Source organism: Mus caroli, chromosome 17 (genome assembly GCF_900094665.2).
Source record: "Mus caroli chromosome 17, CAROLI_EIJ_v1.1, whole genome shotgun sequence".
Taxonomy (NCBI): domain Eukaryota; kingdom Metazoa; phylum Chordata; class Mammalia; order Rodentia; family Muridae; genus Mus; species Mus caroli.
This window is the reverse complement of record NC_034586.1, coordinates 54,129,144-54,145,260: the sequence shown is the minus strand read 5'-3', so window position 1 is coordinate 54,145,260 and position 16,117 is coordinate 54,129,144. Positions and strand designations below refer to the sequence as shown.

The 16,117-nt window shown below is 40.0% G+C and overlaps 1 protein-coding gene across 1 annotated transcript in view; it reads left to right on the top strand.

The window, feature by feature from the left end:
• Positions 1–16,117, top strand: part of LOC110312732 (vomeronasal type-2 receptor 116-like) — a 38,922-nt gene that overhangs the window by 3,877 nt on the left and 18,928 nt on the right. Inside the window, 2 exon segments of the mRNA XM_021186577.1 lie at positions 8,520–8,573; positions 8,576–8,592. Coding sequence (XP_021042236.1) covers positions 8,520–8,573; positions 8,576–8,592 — 71 coding nt within the window.

Here is a 16,117-nt window from a genome sequence, read left to right as displayed (position 1 = left end):
AAAGAAAAAAAAAAAAAAGAAATATCCATATTACTTCTATCCATATGTAATTTGCAACTCATTACTTAGTAATGCCCTATTGTTTTCATTCCAAGAAGAAAAAAGATACATAATAAATGTTAATTTGAAGTTTTTTCAGTGGTACTATTTATTGACCCCAAGACCAAGACTTTAAGCATGCCAGGAAAATGTTCTGCAACTGAAATAGATACCCAGATGAACATAATGGCCTATAAAGTCTATAAAATTGTTTCAAAATTATAATCTTAAATTCCCAATATGCTTGTAGTTTTATCTAGGAAGAACTTTTGTCTAATCCCTTTATGGTAATAACTTATTTCCAAAAACAAAAACAAGTATTTAAAAGCAAAGAAAATATAATGAAAGTTTTATATATAGAAAAGAAAGTCTTTAAATGTCATTTTGGGGCATGTATTTTGAAGACAAAATGAAGGACTTGAGTGGATGTGTGTCTCTTTACATCATTTTCCCAATGATTTGTTTATTTATTCACTTTAATCTGATCATTACCCTACCTCCTCATAGTCCCCCCCTCACACAGACTCTCCCCTCATTTGCCTTCCCTTTCTCCTCTGAGAGGGTGTGGTCTTCTGGCTATTTCCCCACCCCAGAATATCACATCTCTGCAGAGTTAGGTGTATCCTCTCCCACTGAGGCCAGACAAGGCAGCTAAGTTAGGGTAATGGGACCCACAGACATGCAACAGCTTTAGGGACAACCCTCACTACATTTGTTGGGGGACCCATATGAAGACCAAGCTGCACTTCAGCTACATATGTGCAGAGGGGTAGGTCCAGCCCATGTGTGCTCTAAAGCGGGAGGTTCAGTCTCTGAGAGTCCCCAAGCGTCCAGGTTAATTGACACTGTTGGTCTTCCTGTGGAGTTCCTATCCCCTCCAGAGCTCCTGAACCTTCCCCCATCTCTTCCATGAGATTCCACTCTGTCCAATGTTTAGCTGTGGGCTCTATCTCTTTCAGTCAGCTGCTGGATGGAACCTCTCAGAGGACAGTAACACTAGGCTCCTGTCTGCAAGCATAAAAAGGTATCATTAATAGTATCAGGGGTTAGTGTTTGCACTTGGGATTGATCTCAAGTTGGACCAGTTATTGGTTGGCCATTCTCTTACTTCTCAGCTCCATCTTTGTCACTGCATTTCTTTTGGGCAGGACAAATTTTGGGTAAAAAGTTTTGGAGGTGGGCTTGAGTTCTTATTCCTCCAGTGGGGATCCTGCCAGGCTACAGGCAGTGGCCACATCAGGTCTCATATTTCCACTGATAGTCTCAGCTAAGGTCACTCTATAGACTCTGGAGGCCTCCCCCATCCTAGGTCTCTGGTACATCCTAAAGATGTCACAATGTCCCCATCACATCCATTCACCAATTTCTATTCATTCTCCTGACCCTCTGGCCCTCTCTCTTGTCTCCCCTCACATTTGATACTAACCATCCCCAATTCATATCCCCTCTCCCACCCAGTTCCCTCCCTTCTGCCTCCTAGGACTATATTTCTCCCCTTTCTACAGAAGATTCAAGCATCCTAGCTTGTGCCTTCCTTCTCATTTAACTTTTTTGGGTCTGTAGAATGTAGAGTGGATATGCTGAACATTTTGGCTAATATCCATTTTAAGTACATATCATGCACTGTAGGGTTATGGGTCCTGTGTCTGTTCCACCACAGGGCACAGTCATTTGGGAAGGTAGGCACAGGATGCTGGGATGATACTGTCACCAGGTAGGTGTTAGGACATAGCTAAACCATGGGACACCACTCTGGGGGTTGAAAAGCATAGTCTGAAGCATGAGACAGCTGGAGCTGGCTTGGGGACATCCTACAAAAAGGCTGGGCCATCTGGTTCTCAGGCTCTTGGACATCCAGGCACCTCTGGATGCCATGGAAGAGCTAAGAACAGAGTGAGGACCTGTGAACTGGATCTAGCCCAGGGCTGAGGGTGAGGGGGAACTCCTGCTGGTCCCTCTAGGAGATTCCTGGTATTGATGACTGCGAGCTTGGGCTTGGCTTGGTGGTCATGGCAGGGAGTACAGGGAGGCCTTCTATGGGAGACTGAATAGTGTCTCTGTAGGCAAAAGCCATCTATCTCCATGGCTTCCCACAGTGAATCCCAATGAAAAGAGACATTTTAAGAATTTATTGCCATGGTGGAAAGTGGATGTGTAAAACCATACCCCACTTCTCAGGGTGGACCTGAGATTAAATACCTTTTGCAGGGAACATGATCTGGGAAGGAAAGCTTATTGGCTAAGTCCTCCAGGCCTCTGTGTACCTCATTAGCATGGAGATTTGTCTTGAGTCTATATGACCACAGGTCACTCCTCTACATGTGGAGGTGGGTGGGGTGTTGCCCTTATGTGACTAATGGCCACAAAGCTATTGGGGGGGGGGGAAGAGCTGCAGCTAGTGACAGAGCCTGGTGCCCTGGAGCAAGTGAAAATAGTTCTACCTGAAGACACAACTATATTACTCTTGGGCATATATCCAAAAGATGTTCCACCATACCAGAAGGACACATGCTCCACTATGTTCATAACAGCTTTATTTGCAATAGTTTGAAACTGGATGCAACCAAATGTCCCTCAACCAAAGAATGGATACAGAAAATGTAGTTCATTTACAGAATGAAATACTATTCAGGTATTAAAAAGAAAGACATCATGAATTTTGTAGGCAAATAGATGCAACTAGAAAATGTCATTCTGAATGAAGTAACTCAAAACCAAAAAGACATGCATGGTATATACTCATTGAGAAGTGGATATTAGCCAAAATATACAGAATATCCTTGATATAACCCACAAGTTTGCAATCCCACTAGCTATGAAATTGTGTTCCCTTTTCTCCATATTCTCACCAGAATGTGTTTTCTCTTGAGATTTTTTATCTTTGCTATTATGATTGATGTAAGGTAGAATCTCAGGGTCATTTTGATTTGTATTCCCTGCTGACTAAGGATGTTGAAAACTGCTTTAAGTGCTTCTCACTCATTAGAGATTCCTCTATTGAGAAGTCTCTGTTTATCTATGTATCCAATTTTTTAATTGTGTTGCTTAGTTTTTGGAGTGGGGGGGGTGTCTAGTTGGTTGATATTGTTGTTTTTCCTTTGTGGCTGCAAACCCCTTCAGCTCCTTCAGACCTTTCCCTAACTCCTCCGTTGGGGTCGCAGTGTTCTGTCCCATGGTTGGCTGCAAGCATCTATATCTGTATTGGTAAGGCTCTGGCGATCATTTCATTAGATGCTGAAAAGCATTTGACACAACTCAGCATCACAAGTTAGAAAGCTAGTTTCTGAAAACTCTGTTCATGTAGATGCAAAAGTGGGGAACGTAAGTGGACTTGATGTTACATAAAAGGTTGTTCCAACTCTGTGCTCCAGAAGCAGTGGCTTTGACGTGTGACCCTGCCCACATTTGGGCCCAGTCCTTGTCTGTTCCTCAATAGAACAAAGGAAACAGGGTAAAGGAGTGATGCCAAGAGACCAAAAGGGTTCAGCAGAACCAAATCCTTCTCCATGCAGATGACAGCTGTAGCAAGGGACTATCAGTTGAGGCAGAAAATGGAGTTTCTTAGCAATAACTTCTTAGAAACATAAAACCCAGTCCCAATGCCAGAAAGCCAGGCACAAGCAAGCACCATGAGAAAGACAGCAACAAGGATGAGCTGTCTGAGGAGGACAGTAAGGAAGAGTCCACCCACAGTGCTAACAACCCTGACTTAAAGAATGAGGTCTAATCATCTCCTAGCACCAGCAACCATGTGGCTATCACCAGGAGGCAGAAAGAGCTTGGCCAATTCTGGGAAGAAATGTAGCCAGGAAGAGAAAGTTGCAGCAGAGCAGACAGCTGAGCCCAGTGCCCCAAAGAGCAGGTGTCTCCAGGTGAAACAGACCCCCCCCCAGAGTCCAGCAGCCATGGTGCAAGATTTGCTGGAGCTGTGTGGCAAGAGGCCTGCCTCAATCCTGGTGGCCTGGTGCCTCGAAGCTCCTGGGCATTGAATAACGGCCTGCCCTGTCTCCATCAACACACAGACAAAGCTAGCAGAGCATCCCAAATGTAGATTTCACAAGGTTTTCTCAGCTGTATGGAGAGAGGAGGAGGGGGAGGGGAGGGAAGGGGGAGAGGGAGAAGTAAGCCTGTGGCCAACCAGCTCGTGCCATGGCCTTACCCAGTACATGGCCCCAGTACAGCCAGCTTCGGTGCCTTAACTACATATGGGTCCTTCCATGCCATCGTGGGTGTCCCCCTCCAAAAACACATGTCATTTTAACAAAACATATTTTAATGAATTTTTCAGAGGCTCTTTCCAATTAAGCATTAACATTACCTTTTATATTTGTTTTTGTGAATCTGTGATAGTACTGTTTGTTCTGTGAGCTGAAAGCAGAAAACCTTTCCCTTGGATCCTGAAGCCAATACCTAGAAGAAAATTATGTGAATTTCATATAAATGAGGAGGGAAGAAAGTGTGAAGCTGATTTCCAAGCTATGCCTGTATTCTCTGGTTTATGTAGTAGTGGAGCCATGACCTGGCCTTTGTTATTAATGGATATGATTGATATAGGGTTCCTGTGTGGTGTGAGCCAAAGTCAGGAAAGAGTCTATCGTTAACCTCATGTATGTTTCAACTCTCTCTATGTTAGAAATAGTTAGTGTTCAAATTTTTAATTTACAGAGAAAAGTGACCTCCCAAGAAACCATAGCCTATGGAGGACATGCCTGGAGGTCATATATCAATTTTCCCTTCTTTCCATTTGGTGTATGTTATTAATATTGATATTATTATTAATTATTATTATTTCATCAGTTCACTGGGCTCTGTATTCAGCAGGAACAAATGGGCAATATTTGTCCTGGGTGACCTGTACTGCTTCCTGGTCCCTGCTTACTGTGTGACTGAAACTTCTGGTGGCACACCAGTGATGGCTCTTCTACTGTACTCAGACAAGTCCTTCTTCCATGACTGTAGATTCCAGCAGGGGCCAGGAGTGGTCCTCCAAATGTGACCATGGAATGGTCCAGAGGGGAGAGCAAGGATGCACAAGTTGTGGTGAGCAGGCTTCCGAGACACCAGGCAATACCTGAGGCACCTCATAGTCAATTTGCATCCCAGTCTTCCTGCAAAGCTGGATCAAAGCCTTCCCCCAGCTATGTTACTACTGTTATTTGAGAAGCAATGAGATACTAATGCCAGTGATGAACTTAATGAAGCACGTGTGCAAGGTTTAGATGAGAGGGTTGCATTCACCTTCCCGCAGTGTTAGGTTACTGCTTGAAGAAAGGAGCGCTTTTGAATCACTAACTGGCCCAAGCCTCTTATGTACAAAGACAGGGTTCATTTAGTTCCTGAGTGTTCTGTACTAACAGTAGGCCTCCCTCATCAGCAAAAAGAAACTGTTCCTACTGTAGCTGAGCTCCGTTCAGCACCCTGTCCTTTAGCCGAGACCCAAGGATGCCTGAGTCACACTGCGACTAGAACTCTGTGTTTGTCCCTTGCCTGCAGAGCCTCAAGACTTCCCTCGGAGAGGCCTGTCTCTGCTCCTCTTCTTCTTCTTACACCGTGGCTCCATATGCTCCTCTGCTAAGATATGTGCCCCGAGATGTGCGTACCCTTTTATCCACCAGTTTCTAATGGCTAAAACCCAACCACCCTGACTTCAATGAAAGTGATATATGTATGAAAAATACTGAGATATATATGATTTTTAACTGTATTAGAGATGCATGGACCAGTTTAAAATTGAGATTTTATTTAACTGTAGAGAGAGAAATCAGAACCATTGATCCCATGGTCTTCTACCTTAAACCCAGCTCCTACATCCCTTAATTTTTAAAAATTATTATCACTACACTTGTTGTTGTTATTTCATTGTTATTATTTGGGGTTTCTTGTGTTTTGGTTTTATTTACAAATTTCCACACTAAACTCATGATACTGTGGGGAGAAGCAATGACTGAACTCTATGCTGCAGTAAGATGTAGCAGGGATTGCTCCCAGCAGCGGCCATAGCCAGGGCTGCAACTGGCAATAATCACTATCGATTTAAAGCTTTATTTAGTCTCATCTTTTCCTTCATAGTTAATAAGGTCTTGCCACATTGTATTAGTGAGACTGGAAGATGAATTATTTGTTTGTTGTCCTACCCTCCTTCCTCCACCAATACTAAACTGTGAAGTTTGTGATTTGTTCAAATGCTGGGTGAATCATAGTGTTAGTTTGTATGTCCAGCTAATTTGTTTGTATACATTATATTTGATTCTCTTTTCCTCAGGGCTTTTTATATATGTTTCATATTTTCTCTTGTTGTTGTTTTGTCTTGTTTAATGGACACAATGCTGATATAAAATACATGGCTGTGAAACAAACCAGAAAGATCTCATGAGGCTGTATTCCAAGCAGCTCTGTGGAAGCTCCATGAATCAGATACCAGTTTCAGACTGATCATCCTGCATTTGCCTCTTTCTTTTCTTCTCTTTCTTCAAGAAAAAAGTTGATCCTAATGACTTCAGTCCATGAATTAAACAGGAAACTATAATAACTGTAGAATTCATATTTTCTAAAGGGAACTTAAAAACAGCTGCTACATGTATGTACAAAAATGGATTATGCCACATGAACAGAATCACAAGTTTTGTTTTGGTACTTTTTTTCCCCTTTGTACTCAGTTGTGTAGAACTTCCAAATTCAGAATGAAAAGAAAGCTGTTCTGCATCAAACCACTTAAGCAATAAATGTTATATTTAATAAAGTAAAATAAAATTCAACACCTCTTCATGTTAAAAAGATCAGGAATTCAAGACCCATACCTAAACATAGTAAAAGCAATATACAGGAATAGCAATATGCAACAGTAGCCAACATTAAACATTGAGTTTAGGAGAGAAACTTGAAGCAATCCCACGAAAATCAGTGACTAGACAAGACTTCCTACTCTCTCCCTATCTATTCAATATAGTACTTGTATTCCTAGCCAAGGCAATCAGACAACAAAAAAAGGTCAAAGGGATACAAATTGGAAAGGAAGAAATCAAAATGTCACTATTTGCAGATGATATGATAGTATACTTAATTGACCCAAAAAAATTGCACCAGAGAATTCCTAAAGCTGATATACAACTTCAGCAAAGTGGCTGGATATAAAATTAACTCAAACAAATCAGTAGCCATCCTCCACTCAAAAAATAAAGAGGCTGAAAAAGAAATTAGGGAAATGACACTCTTCACAATAGTCACAAATATAAAATATCTTGTTGTGCCTATGGATCTTTTAGGCAGGAACAATTCTGAGTCAGAATTTTTGACTATGGGATGGCAACACTCTCTTTCCACTTGATGCCCTGTCTTTTTACTGGAGATGGACTCACTAGCCCACTTAATCCCACTAGTCCATTAGTCCACTAGTCCAACTCCCCACTGTTGGGCTTTTCATATGAGGTCCTTCTCTTTGAGTTCTGACAGTCTCTCAACTGTCAGGTCTCTGGAACTTTCCAGAGGGTTCCCCACTTCCCACCCCCTGAGGTTTCATATTTCCATTCATTCTGCTGCCCCTCAGAACTTCTCTCCTGTCTCCCTCCCCCATTCCTAATCAGGTTCCTCTTTCCCCCTCCCCTCTCTCATCGAGGTCCCTTTCTCCCTCTGCCTCTTGTGATTATTTTCTTCTCACTCTCAAGTGGGATTGAAGCATCCTCACCTGGGACCTTCTGCTTAACCTTTTTGAGTTCTGTGGGTTTTATCCTAGATATTCTGTACATATTAGGTGAATACCCACTTGTTAGTGAGTACATGCCATGCATGGCCTTGTGTGTCTGTGTTACCTCACTCAGGATGATATTTTCTCATTCCATCCATTTGCCTGAAAATTTCAGGAAGTCATTGATTTTAACTAGCTGAGTAGTACTCCATTGTGTAAATGTACCACATTTTCTATATCCATTCTTCCATTGAGGGACATCTGGGTTGTTTTCAGCTTCTGGCTATGATAAATAAGGCTGCTATGAACATAGTGGAGCATGTGTCCCTGTAATATGTTGAAGCAACTTTTGGGTATATGCCCAGAAGTGGTATTGCTGGGTCTTAAGATAGAGCTATTTCCAGTTTTCTAAGGAACCACCAGATTGTTTCCCAAAGTGTTTTTTTACCAGCTTACAATCCCATCAGCAATGGAGGAGTGTTCCCCTTTTTCTACATCCTCTCCAGCATCTGCTGTCACCTGAGTTTTTAATCTTAGCCATTCTGACTGGTGTGAGGTGGAATCTCAGAGTCTTTCTGATTTGCATTTCCTTGATGATTAAAAATGTTGAATATTTCTTTAGGTGCTTCTAGACTATCCATGATTCCTCAGTTGACAATTCTTTGTTTAGATCTGTACCCCATTTTTAATAGGGTCATTTGGCTCACTGGAGTCTAAATAACATCTTGAGCTCTTTACATGTTTTAGTAATTATCCCTCTACTGGATGGAGGGTTGGGAAAGCTCTTCCCAATTGGTAGATTGCCATTTTGTCCTATTGACAGTGTCCATTGCCTTAGAGAAGATTTTTCATTTTTGAGGTTCCATTTGTCAGTTGTTGATCTTAGAGCCTGAGCCACTGGTGTTCTGTTCAGGAAATTCTCCCCTGTGCTGATGTGTTCAAGGTTCTTTCCCATTTTCTCTTCTATTAGATTAACCATATCTGGTTTTATGTAGACGCTTTTGGTCCACATCGACTTGAGCTTTGTACAAGGAGGTAAGAATAGATCAATTTGCATTCTTCTATATGCCAATCACCAGTTAAACCAGCACCATGCATTGAAAATGTTCTTTTTCCACTGGATGGTTTTGGCTTCTTTGTCAAAGATCAAGTGACCATAGGTAGGTAGATTTATTTCTGGGTCCTCAATTCTACTCCAGTTATCTCCCTATCTATCTCTGTAACCATACATGTAGTTTTTATCACTATTTCTCTATAGTACAGCTTGAGGTCAGGGATGCTGATTACCTCAGAAGTTCTTTTACTGTTGAGAATAGTTTTCACTATCCTGTGGTTTTTGTTATTTCAGATGAATTTGGGAATTTCTCTTACAATCTCTGGGAAATATCGAGTTGCAATTTTGATGGAGACTGCATTGAATGTGTGGATTGCTTTTGGTAAGATGGTCATTTTATTATGTCAATCCTGCCAATCCATGAGCATAGGATATCTTTCCATCTTATGAGGTCTTAGATTTCTTTCTTCAGAAATTTGAAGTTTGTCATACAGATCTTTCACTTCCTTGGTTAGAATCACACCAATATATATAATATTATGTGTTACTACTGTGAAGGATGTGGTTTCTCTAAAATCATTCTCAGCCCATTTATTCTTTGTGTAGAGGAAGGCTACTGATTTGTTTGAGTTAATTTTATGTCCAGCATGGTTGTTAGTTTCATCAGTGAATACATATTGTGTGAGTTCCTTTGTGATTGGGTTACCTCACTCAGGATGATGCCCTCCAGGTCCATCCATTTGCCTAGGAATTTCATAAATTCATTCCTTTTAATACCTGAGTAGTAGTCCATTGTGTAAATGTACCACATTTTCTGTATCCATTTCTCTGTTGAGGGGCATCTGGGTTCTTTCCAGCTTCTGGCTATTATAAATAAGGCCCATTGGACTTGCAAACTTTATATGCCCCAGTACAGGGGAACCCCAGGACCAAAAAGGGGGAGTGGGTGGGTAGGGGATTGGGGGGGTGGGTATGGGGGACTTTTGGGATAGCATTGAAAATGTAAACGAGGAAAATACCTAATAAAAAAATAAATTAAAAAAATAAAAATAAATAAATAAGGCTGCTATGAACATAGTGGAGCATGTGTCCTTCTTACCAGTTGGAACATCTTCTGGATATATACCCAGGAGATTGATTGTGTCAATAAAGATGGCAGAAGCTAATTGATAGGCAAAGGAAAAAAGGTGGGACTTCCAGGTCCCAGGAGGAAGAGGAGGGGAAGAGGTAGAGGGGCCTTTTTTGGCCAGGCTTTGGGGAGAGGAGACAAATGCCATTTAAGGTCTAGGGGCAACTAGAACTGGTAGCAGCCTAATGCTCTAGTTAGAATGTCTAGTACTATATTGAATGCATAGGGAGAGAGTGGGCAACCTTGTCTTGTCCCTGATTTTAGTGGGATTGCTTTTAGTTTCTATCCAATTAATTTGATGTTGGCTGTTGGTTTGCTATATATTTCTTTTATTGTTTTTCGGTCTATGCCATGAATTCCTACTCTCTACCAAACTTTTAACATGACTCCTGTATTTTGTCAAAGTTCTTTTTCACCATCTAATGAGATAATCATGTGGCCTTTTTCCTTGAGTTTGTTAATCTAGTGTATTACATTGACGGATATTCATATATTGAACCATCCCTGCATCTCTGAGATGAAGCCTACTTGATCTTGGTGAATAACGGTTTTGATGTGTTCTTGGATTTGGTGTGTGAGAATTTTATTGAGTATTTTTGCATCAATATTCATAGGCCAGATTGGTCTGAAGTTCTCTTTGTTGGGTCTTTGTGTGGTTTAGATATCAGAGTAACTGTGATGTCAGAGAATGAATTAGGTAGTGTTCTTTCTGTTTCTATTTTAGGAAATAGTTTGAGGAGTATTGGTATTATCTCTTCTTTGAAGGTATGGTAGAATTCTGAACTAAAACATCCTGCACCTGGACCTTTTATGGGTGTTTTTGGTGTTGGTGTTGTTGTTGTTGTTGTTGTTGAGAGGATTTTTATGACTATTTCCCTTTCCTTAGAATTTATGGGAATGTTTAGATAGAATTGATGTTGATTGAAACTTAGTACATGGTATCTGTCTAGAAAATCATCCATTTAATCTAGATTTTACAGTTTTATATAGTATAGGCTTTTGTAGTAGGTTCTGATGATTTTCTAATTTCCTTAGTTTGTGTTGATGTGTCTCCCTTTTCATTTCTGATTTTTTTTAATTTGAATATGGTCCCTGTGCCCTTTAGCTAGTTTGGCTAAAGGTTGATTTATCTTGTTGATTTTTTTTCAAAGAACCATCTCTTGGCTTTGTTGATTCTTTGTATCATTTTCTTTGTTTCTACCTAGTTGGCTTCAGCTTTTTCTACTCATTTTAAGTATATTTACTTATTTCTGTTCTAGAGCTTTCAGGTGTGCTAAGTTGCTTATATGGGATATCTCCAGTTTCTTTATGATGGCAGCTAGTGCTATGGTTTTCCTCTTACCATAGCTTTCATTGTGTCTCATCAGTTTGGATATGATGTGTCTTCATTTTCAGTGAATTCTAAGATGTTCGTTATTTATTTATTTATTTATTTATTTATTTATTTATTCATTCATTCATTCCCTGACCAAGTTATCATTGAATAGAGAGTTGTTTAGTTTCCATGAGTATGTGGGCTTTCTGTTGTTTTTTATGTAATTGAAGTCTAGTTTTATTCTTTGAAGATCTGATATAATGCATGGGATTATTTCAATCTTCTATCCGTTGAGGCTTGTTTTATGTCTGATTATATGCTCAATTTCGGAAAAGGTGCCATAAGGTGCTAAGAAGAAGGTTTCTGTCTTTGTCACAGAGGTGCATTTGCTATGTGCAGCAAAATGCTGGGTCCTCTTTACGTGTCCAATCTGTTAGTCTATGTCTTTTTATTGAGGAATTGAGTCCATTGATGTTAAGAGGTATTAAGGACCTGTGATTGTTGCTTCCTATTATTTTTGTTCTTAGAGTTGCAATTACATTTGTATGGCTATCTTCTTTTGGGTTTTTTGAAAGAAGATTACTTTCTTGCTTCTTTCTAGGATGTAGTTTCCCTCCTTGTGTTGGTGTTTTCCATTTATTATCCATTTTAGGGCTGGATATGAGGAAAGATATTGTGTAAATTTGGTTTTGTCATGGAATATCTTGGTTTCTCCACCTATAGTAATTGAGAGTTTTGCTTGGTATAGTAGTCTGAACTGGCATTTGTGTTCTCTAAGGGTCTGTATGACATCTGCTCAGGATCTTCTGGCTTTTATATTATCTGGTGAGAAGTCTGGTGTAATTCTGATAGGTCTTCCTTTATGTGTTACTTGACTTTTTCTTACTGCTTTTAATATTCTTTCTTTGTTTTGTGCATTTGGAATTTTGAATATTATGGGATGAGAGGAATTTTTTTTCTGGTCCAGTCTATTTGGAGTTCTGAAGGCTCCTTGTATGTTTATGGGCATCCCTTTCTTTAGGTTAGGAAATTTTTCTTCTATAATTTTGTTGAAAATATTTTCTAGCCCTTCAAGTTGAAAATCTTCACTCTCTTCTATACCTATTTTCCTTAGATTTGGACTTCTCAGTGTGTCCTGGTTTTCCTGGATGTTTTGGGTTAGGATCTTTTTGCATTGTGCATTTTAACTGTTGTGTCAATGTTTTCTATGATATATTCTGCACCTGAGATTCTCTCTTCCATCTCTTATATTCTGTTGATGATGCTTGCATCTATGACTCTTGATCTCTTTCCCAGGTTTTCTATCTCTGGGGTTGTCTGCCTTTGTGATTTCTTTATTGTTTCTATTTCCATTTTTAGATTCAGGATGGTTTTGTTCAATTCTTTCACCTGTTTGGTTGAGTTTTCCTGTAATTCCTTTGGGATTTTCATTGTTTACCTAACATGTGATTTTAAATCAGAGTCTTGCTTTACTGGTATGTTGGGGTAACCAGGGTTCACTCTGTTGGGAGAACTGAGTTCTGATGATGCTAAGTAGCCTTGGTTTCTGTTGCTTAGGTTCTTGCACTTGCCTCTCACCATCTGGTTATCTCTGGTGTTAGTTGGTCTTGTTGTCTCTGACTGAAGATTGTCCCTCCTGTGGGCCTGTGAGCTGTTGGGTGTGTCAGCACTCATGGGAGACCAGCAATCTCTGTGTGGAAATGGGCAGCAAAGAGCTGTGATCTTAGGTGTGTCAGCACTCCTGGGAGACCAGTTCTTTCTGGGCAGGATTTGGGTGTGGAGTACTGTGTTACAGGGTTAGCTCTGGGGCACTGAGGGAAACCTGGAAGAACCTGCCCCTCGCTGTTTCCACAGTTCCTGTGCCTTGCGGGCTCCTTTCTGGTCCCTCTTTGAATAGTTATTGGAGCAAACATGGTGGTCTCACCTGTGAGCTTAGGCGGGACAGCACGCCTGGGAGCTCTCTCCGGGCAGAATTTGGATATGGAGAGCTGTGAGACAGCCTTAGCTCTGGGGCACAGGCAATGTTTTGATTATTATGTGATGAGAGGATATTTTTTCTGGTCTAATCTATTTGGTGTTCAGTAGGCTTCCTGAACATTTATGGCCATCTCTTTCTTTGGGTTGGGGACATTTTCTTCTATGATTGTGTTGAAGATGTTTTCTGGCCCTTTGAGCTGGGATTCTTCATCCTCTTCTATTTCTGTTATTCTTAAGTTTGATCCTTTTATTGTGTCTTGAATTTTCTGGATATTTTGGGTTAGGAGTTTTTACATTTTATATTTTTTTTTGACCAATGTGTCAATATTCTCTATGGTATCTTCTATGCCTGAGATTCTCTCTTCTACCTCTTTTATTCTGATGGCGATTCGTCTGTAGCTACTGATTTCTTTTCATCTCCAGTGTTGCCTCCCTTTGTGTTTTCTTTATTGTTTATACTTCAATTTTTAGTTCTTAGACTTTTTTTTCATTTCTTTCTCCTGCTTGATTGTATTTTCCTGTATTTCTTTAAGGGATTTATGTGTTTCTTCTTTAAGTACTTCTACCCATTTACCTGTGTTTTCCTGTATTGCTTTAAGAGAGTTCCTTATATCTTCCTTAAAGGCCTGTCATCTTCATGAGATAGAATTTGGGGTCATTATCTTGTTTTTCAGGTTCTTTGGAGTATCCATGGCTTGCTATGGTGAGAGAACTGGGTTCTTATGGTGCCAGATTGCATTGGGTTCTGTCACTTATAATCCTGCACTTGCTTCTGGCCATCTAGTTGTCTCTGATGTTAACTGACTGGGTGTCTCTGACTACTACTGGCCTCTTTGGAAGCAGATAGAGTCAGTCTCCATGGAGGCAGACAGGCTGTCTCTAGTTAGGGTGGGCCTCTTGTGTTTCTGGATAGAGCAGGTCTCCTGTGACCTGAGGTTTGCAAACCTCATGGGGGACAGGCAGGCTCTGTCTCTGGTTATTTTGGTCTCCTGGAAGGCAGATAGCCTATGGAGTATGGTAGAGTATTTGGGCCCACTGATCTGGCCTGGGTGCAAAAGCAGGCCTGTAGGAAAGCTGAGCTCTACAGGGCACGTGGGCCTCCTGTGTCAGTTGAGCTCTGTACCTTTGATTACTGTTGACCTCCTATGAGGTAAGAAAGCTCTGCTGTGTGTGTGTGAGAGTATCTGGACACTGATCTAGCCTAGGTAGGAAGCAGGCTGGAAGAAATGTAGAGCTCAGGGATTGGGGATGTGGAGATGGGTCTTGCATCTGCTGGTCCCTATGGTTGTCTCAGTTGGCAAGACACCAGCTGGAGAAAACAAGATATTTCAAGACAAATCCAAATTCAAGCAATATCTATCTACAAATCCAGCCCTCCAGAAAATACTACATGGAAAATTCCAACCCAAAGTGTTTAACTATATTCAAGAAAACACAGGAAATAAGTAATCCCATACCAGCAAAACCATTTTGGGTGAGATTCTCACTTTGTGCCTCCTGGGAGGCATGCAGACTGAAAATGTGGGCAGGTATCTAACTACTGATCTAGCCTGGATAGAAAGCCCTCTGTTGGTCTTAGTGTGAAGTTCCCATCCCCTTTGGGGTCACAATCCTTCCTTCTATTTTTCCATAAGATGAGAAAAAAAGAGCCTCCCACCACATGGTAATCAAAACACAAAATCTACAGAAGAAAGATAGAATATTAAAAAGTATCAAGGAAAAAAAGGCCAGGTAACATACAAAGGCAGATCTATCAGAATTACATCTGACTTCTCAACAGAGACTGTAGGATATAGAAGGGCTTGAACAGATGTTTGCAACCTCTAAAAATCCACAGATGCCAACCTATACTACTGTACCCAGCAAAACTCTCAGTCAACTTTGATGGAAAAAAAAAACAAGATATTCCAAGGCAAATCAAAATTCAAGTGATATCTATCAACAAATCCAGCTCTACAGAAAATACTGCATGGAAAACTCCAACCCAATGAGTTTAACTATATTCAAGAAAACACAAGAAATAAGTAATTCCATACCAGCAAAATTAAAAAAGCATACACACAACAACAACAACAACAAAGTAACAGGAATTAATAGTCACTGGTCATTAACATCTCTCAACATCAGTGGACTTAGGTTCTCCATAAAAAGACACAAGCTAATGGGATGGCAGTAAAAATGAGACCCATTATTCTGTTGCATACAAAAAACACACCTCAACAATAAAAAATACATTAGAATAAAGAATAAAAATGCATTACCTCAGAGTACACACCTGGGAAATTTTTCCAAGTAAGAGAACCCAAGGAACAAGCTGGAGTAACTGTTCTAATATCTAATAAAAGACTTTAACCAAAATTAGTCAAAAGAGACAGAAAAGAACACTTCATACTTATCAAAGGAAAAGTCTACCAAGATGACATGTCAATTCTGAACATCTCTGCCTCAAACACAAGGGTACCCACATTTGTAAAAGAAAGATTGCTAACGTTTACATTGCACATCATGGGCGTTCTTAATCTTGGTTCATATATTTTCTTCTAGCACATTATATAGGGCCAAATTTGTAGACAGATACTGTTTACATTTTAATTTATCATGGATTATTTTATTTTCTCTGTCTATGGTGATTGAAAATTTTATTAGAAATGGTAAATTAGAGTCTGAAACATATGTCCAACTCCTTTTGGATTTTAAAGTCTCCATTGAGAAGTCATGTATAATTATAATAGGTCTGCCTTTATGCGTTACTTGGTCTTTTCTTCCTTTGAAGATTTTTTTTATTGGTGTATATGAACTTGATTATTTATTATGATTGTTATTATTGATATCTATTATTGATATTAGATTCTTCTCTCATACATACCTCCTAACCAGAGTTTCCATTGCCTTATGTTTTTTTTTATTTTTAATATTTTTATT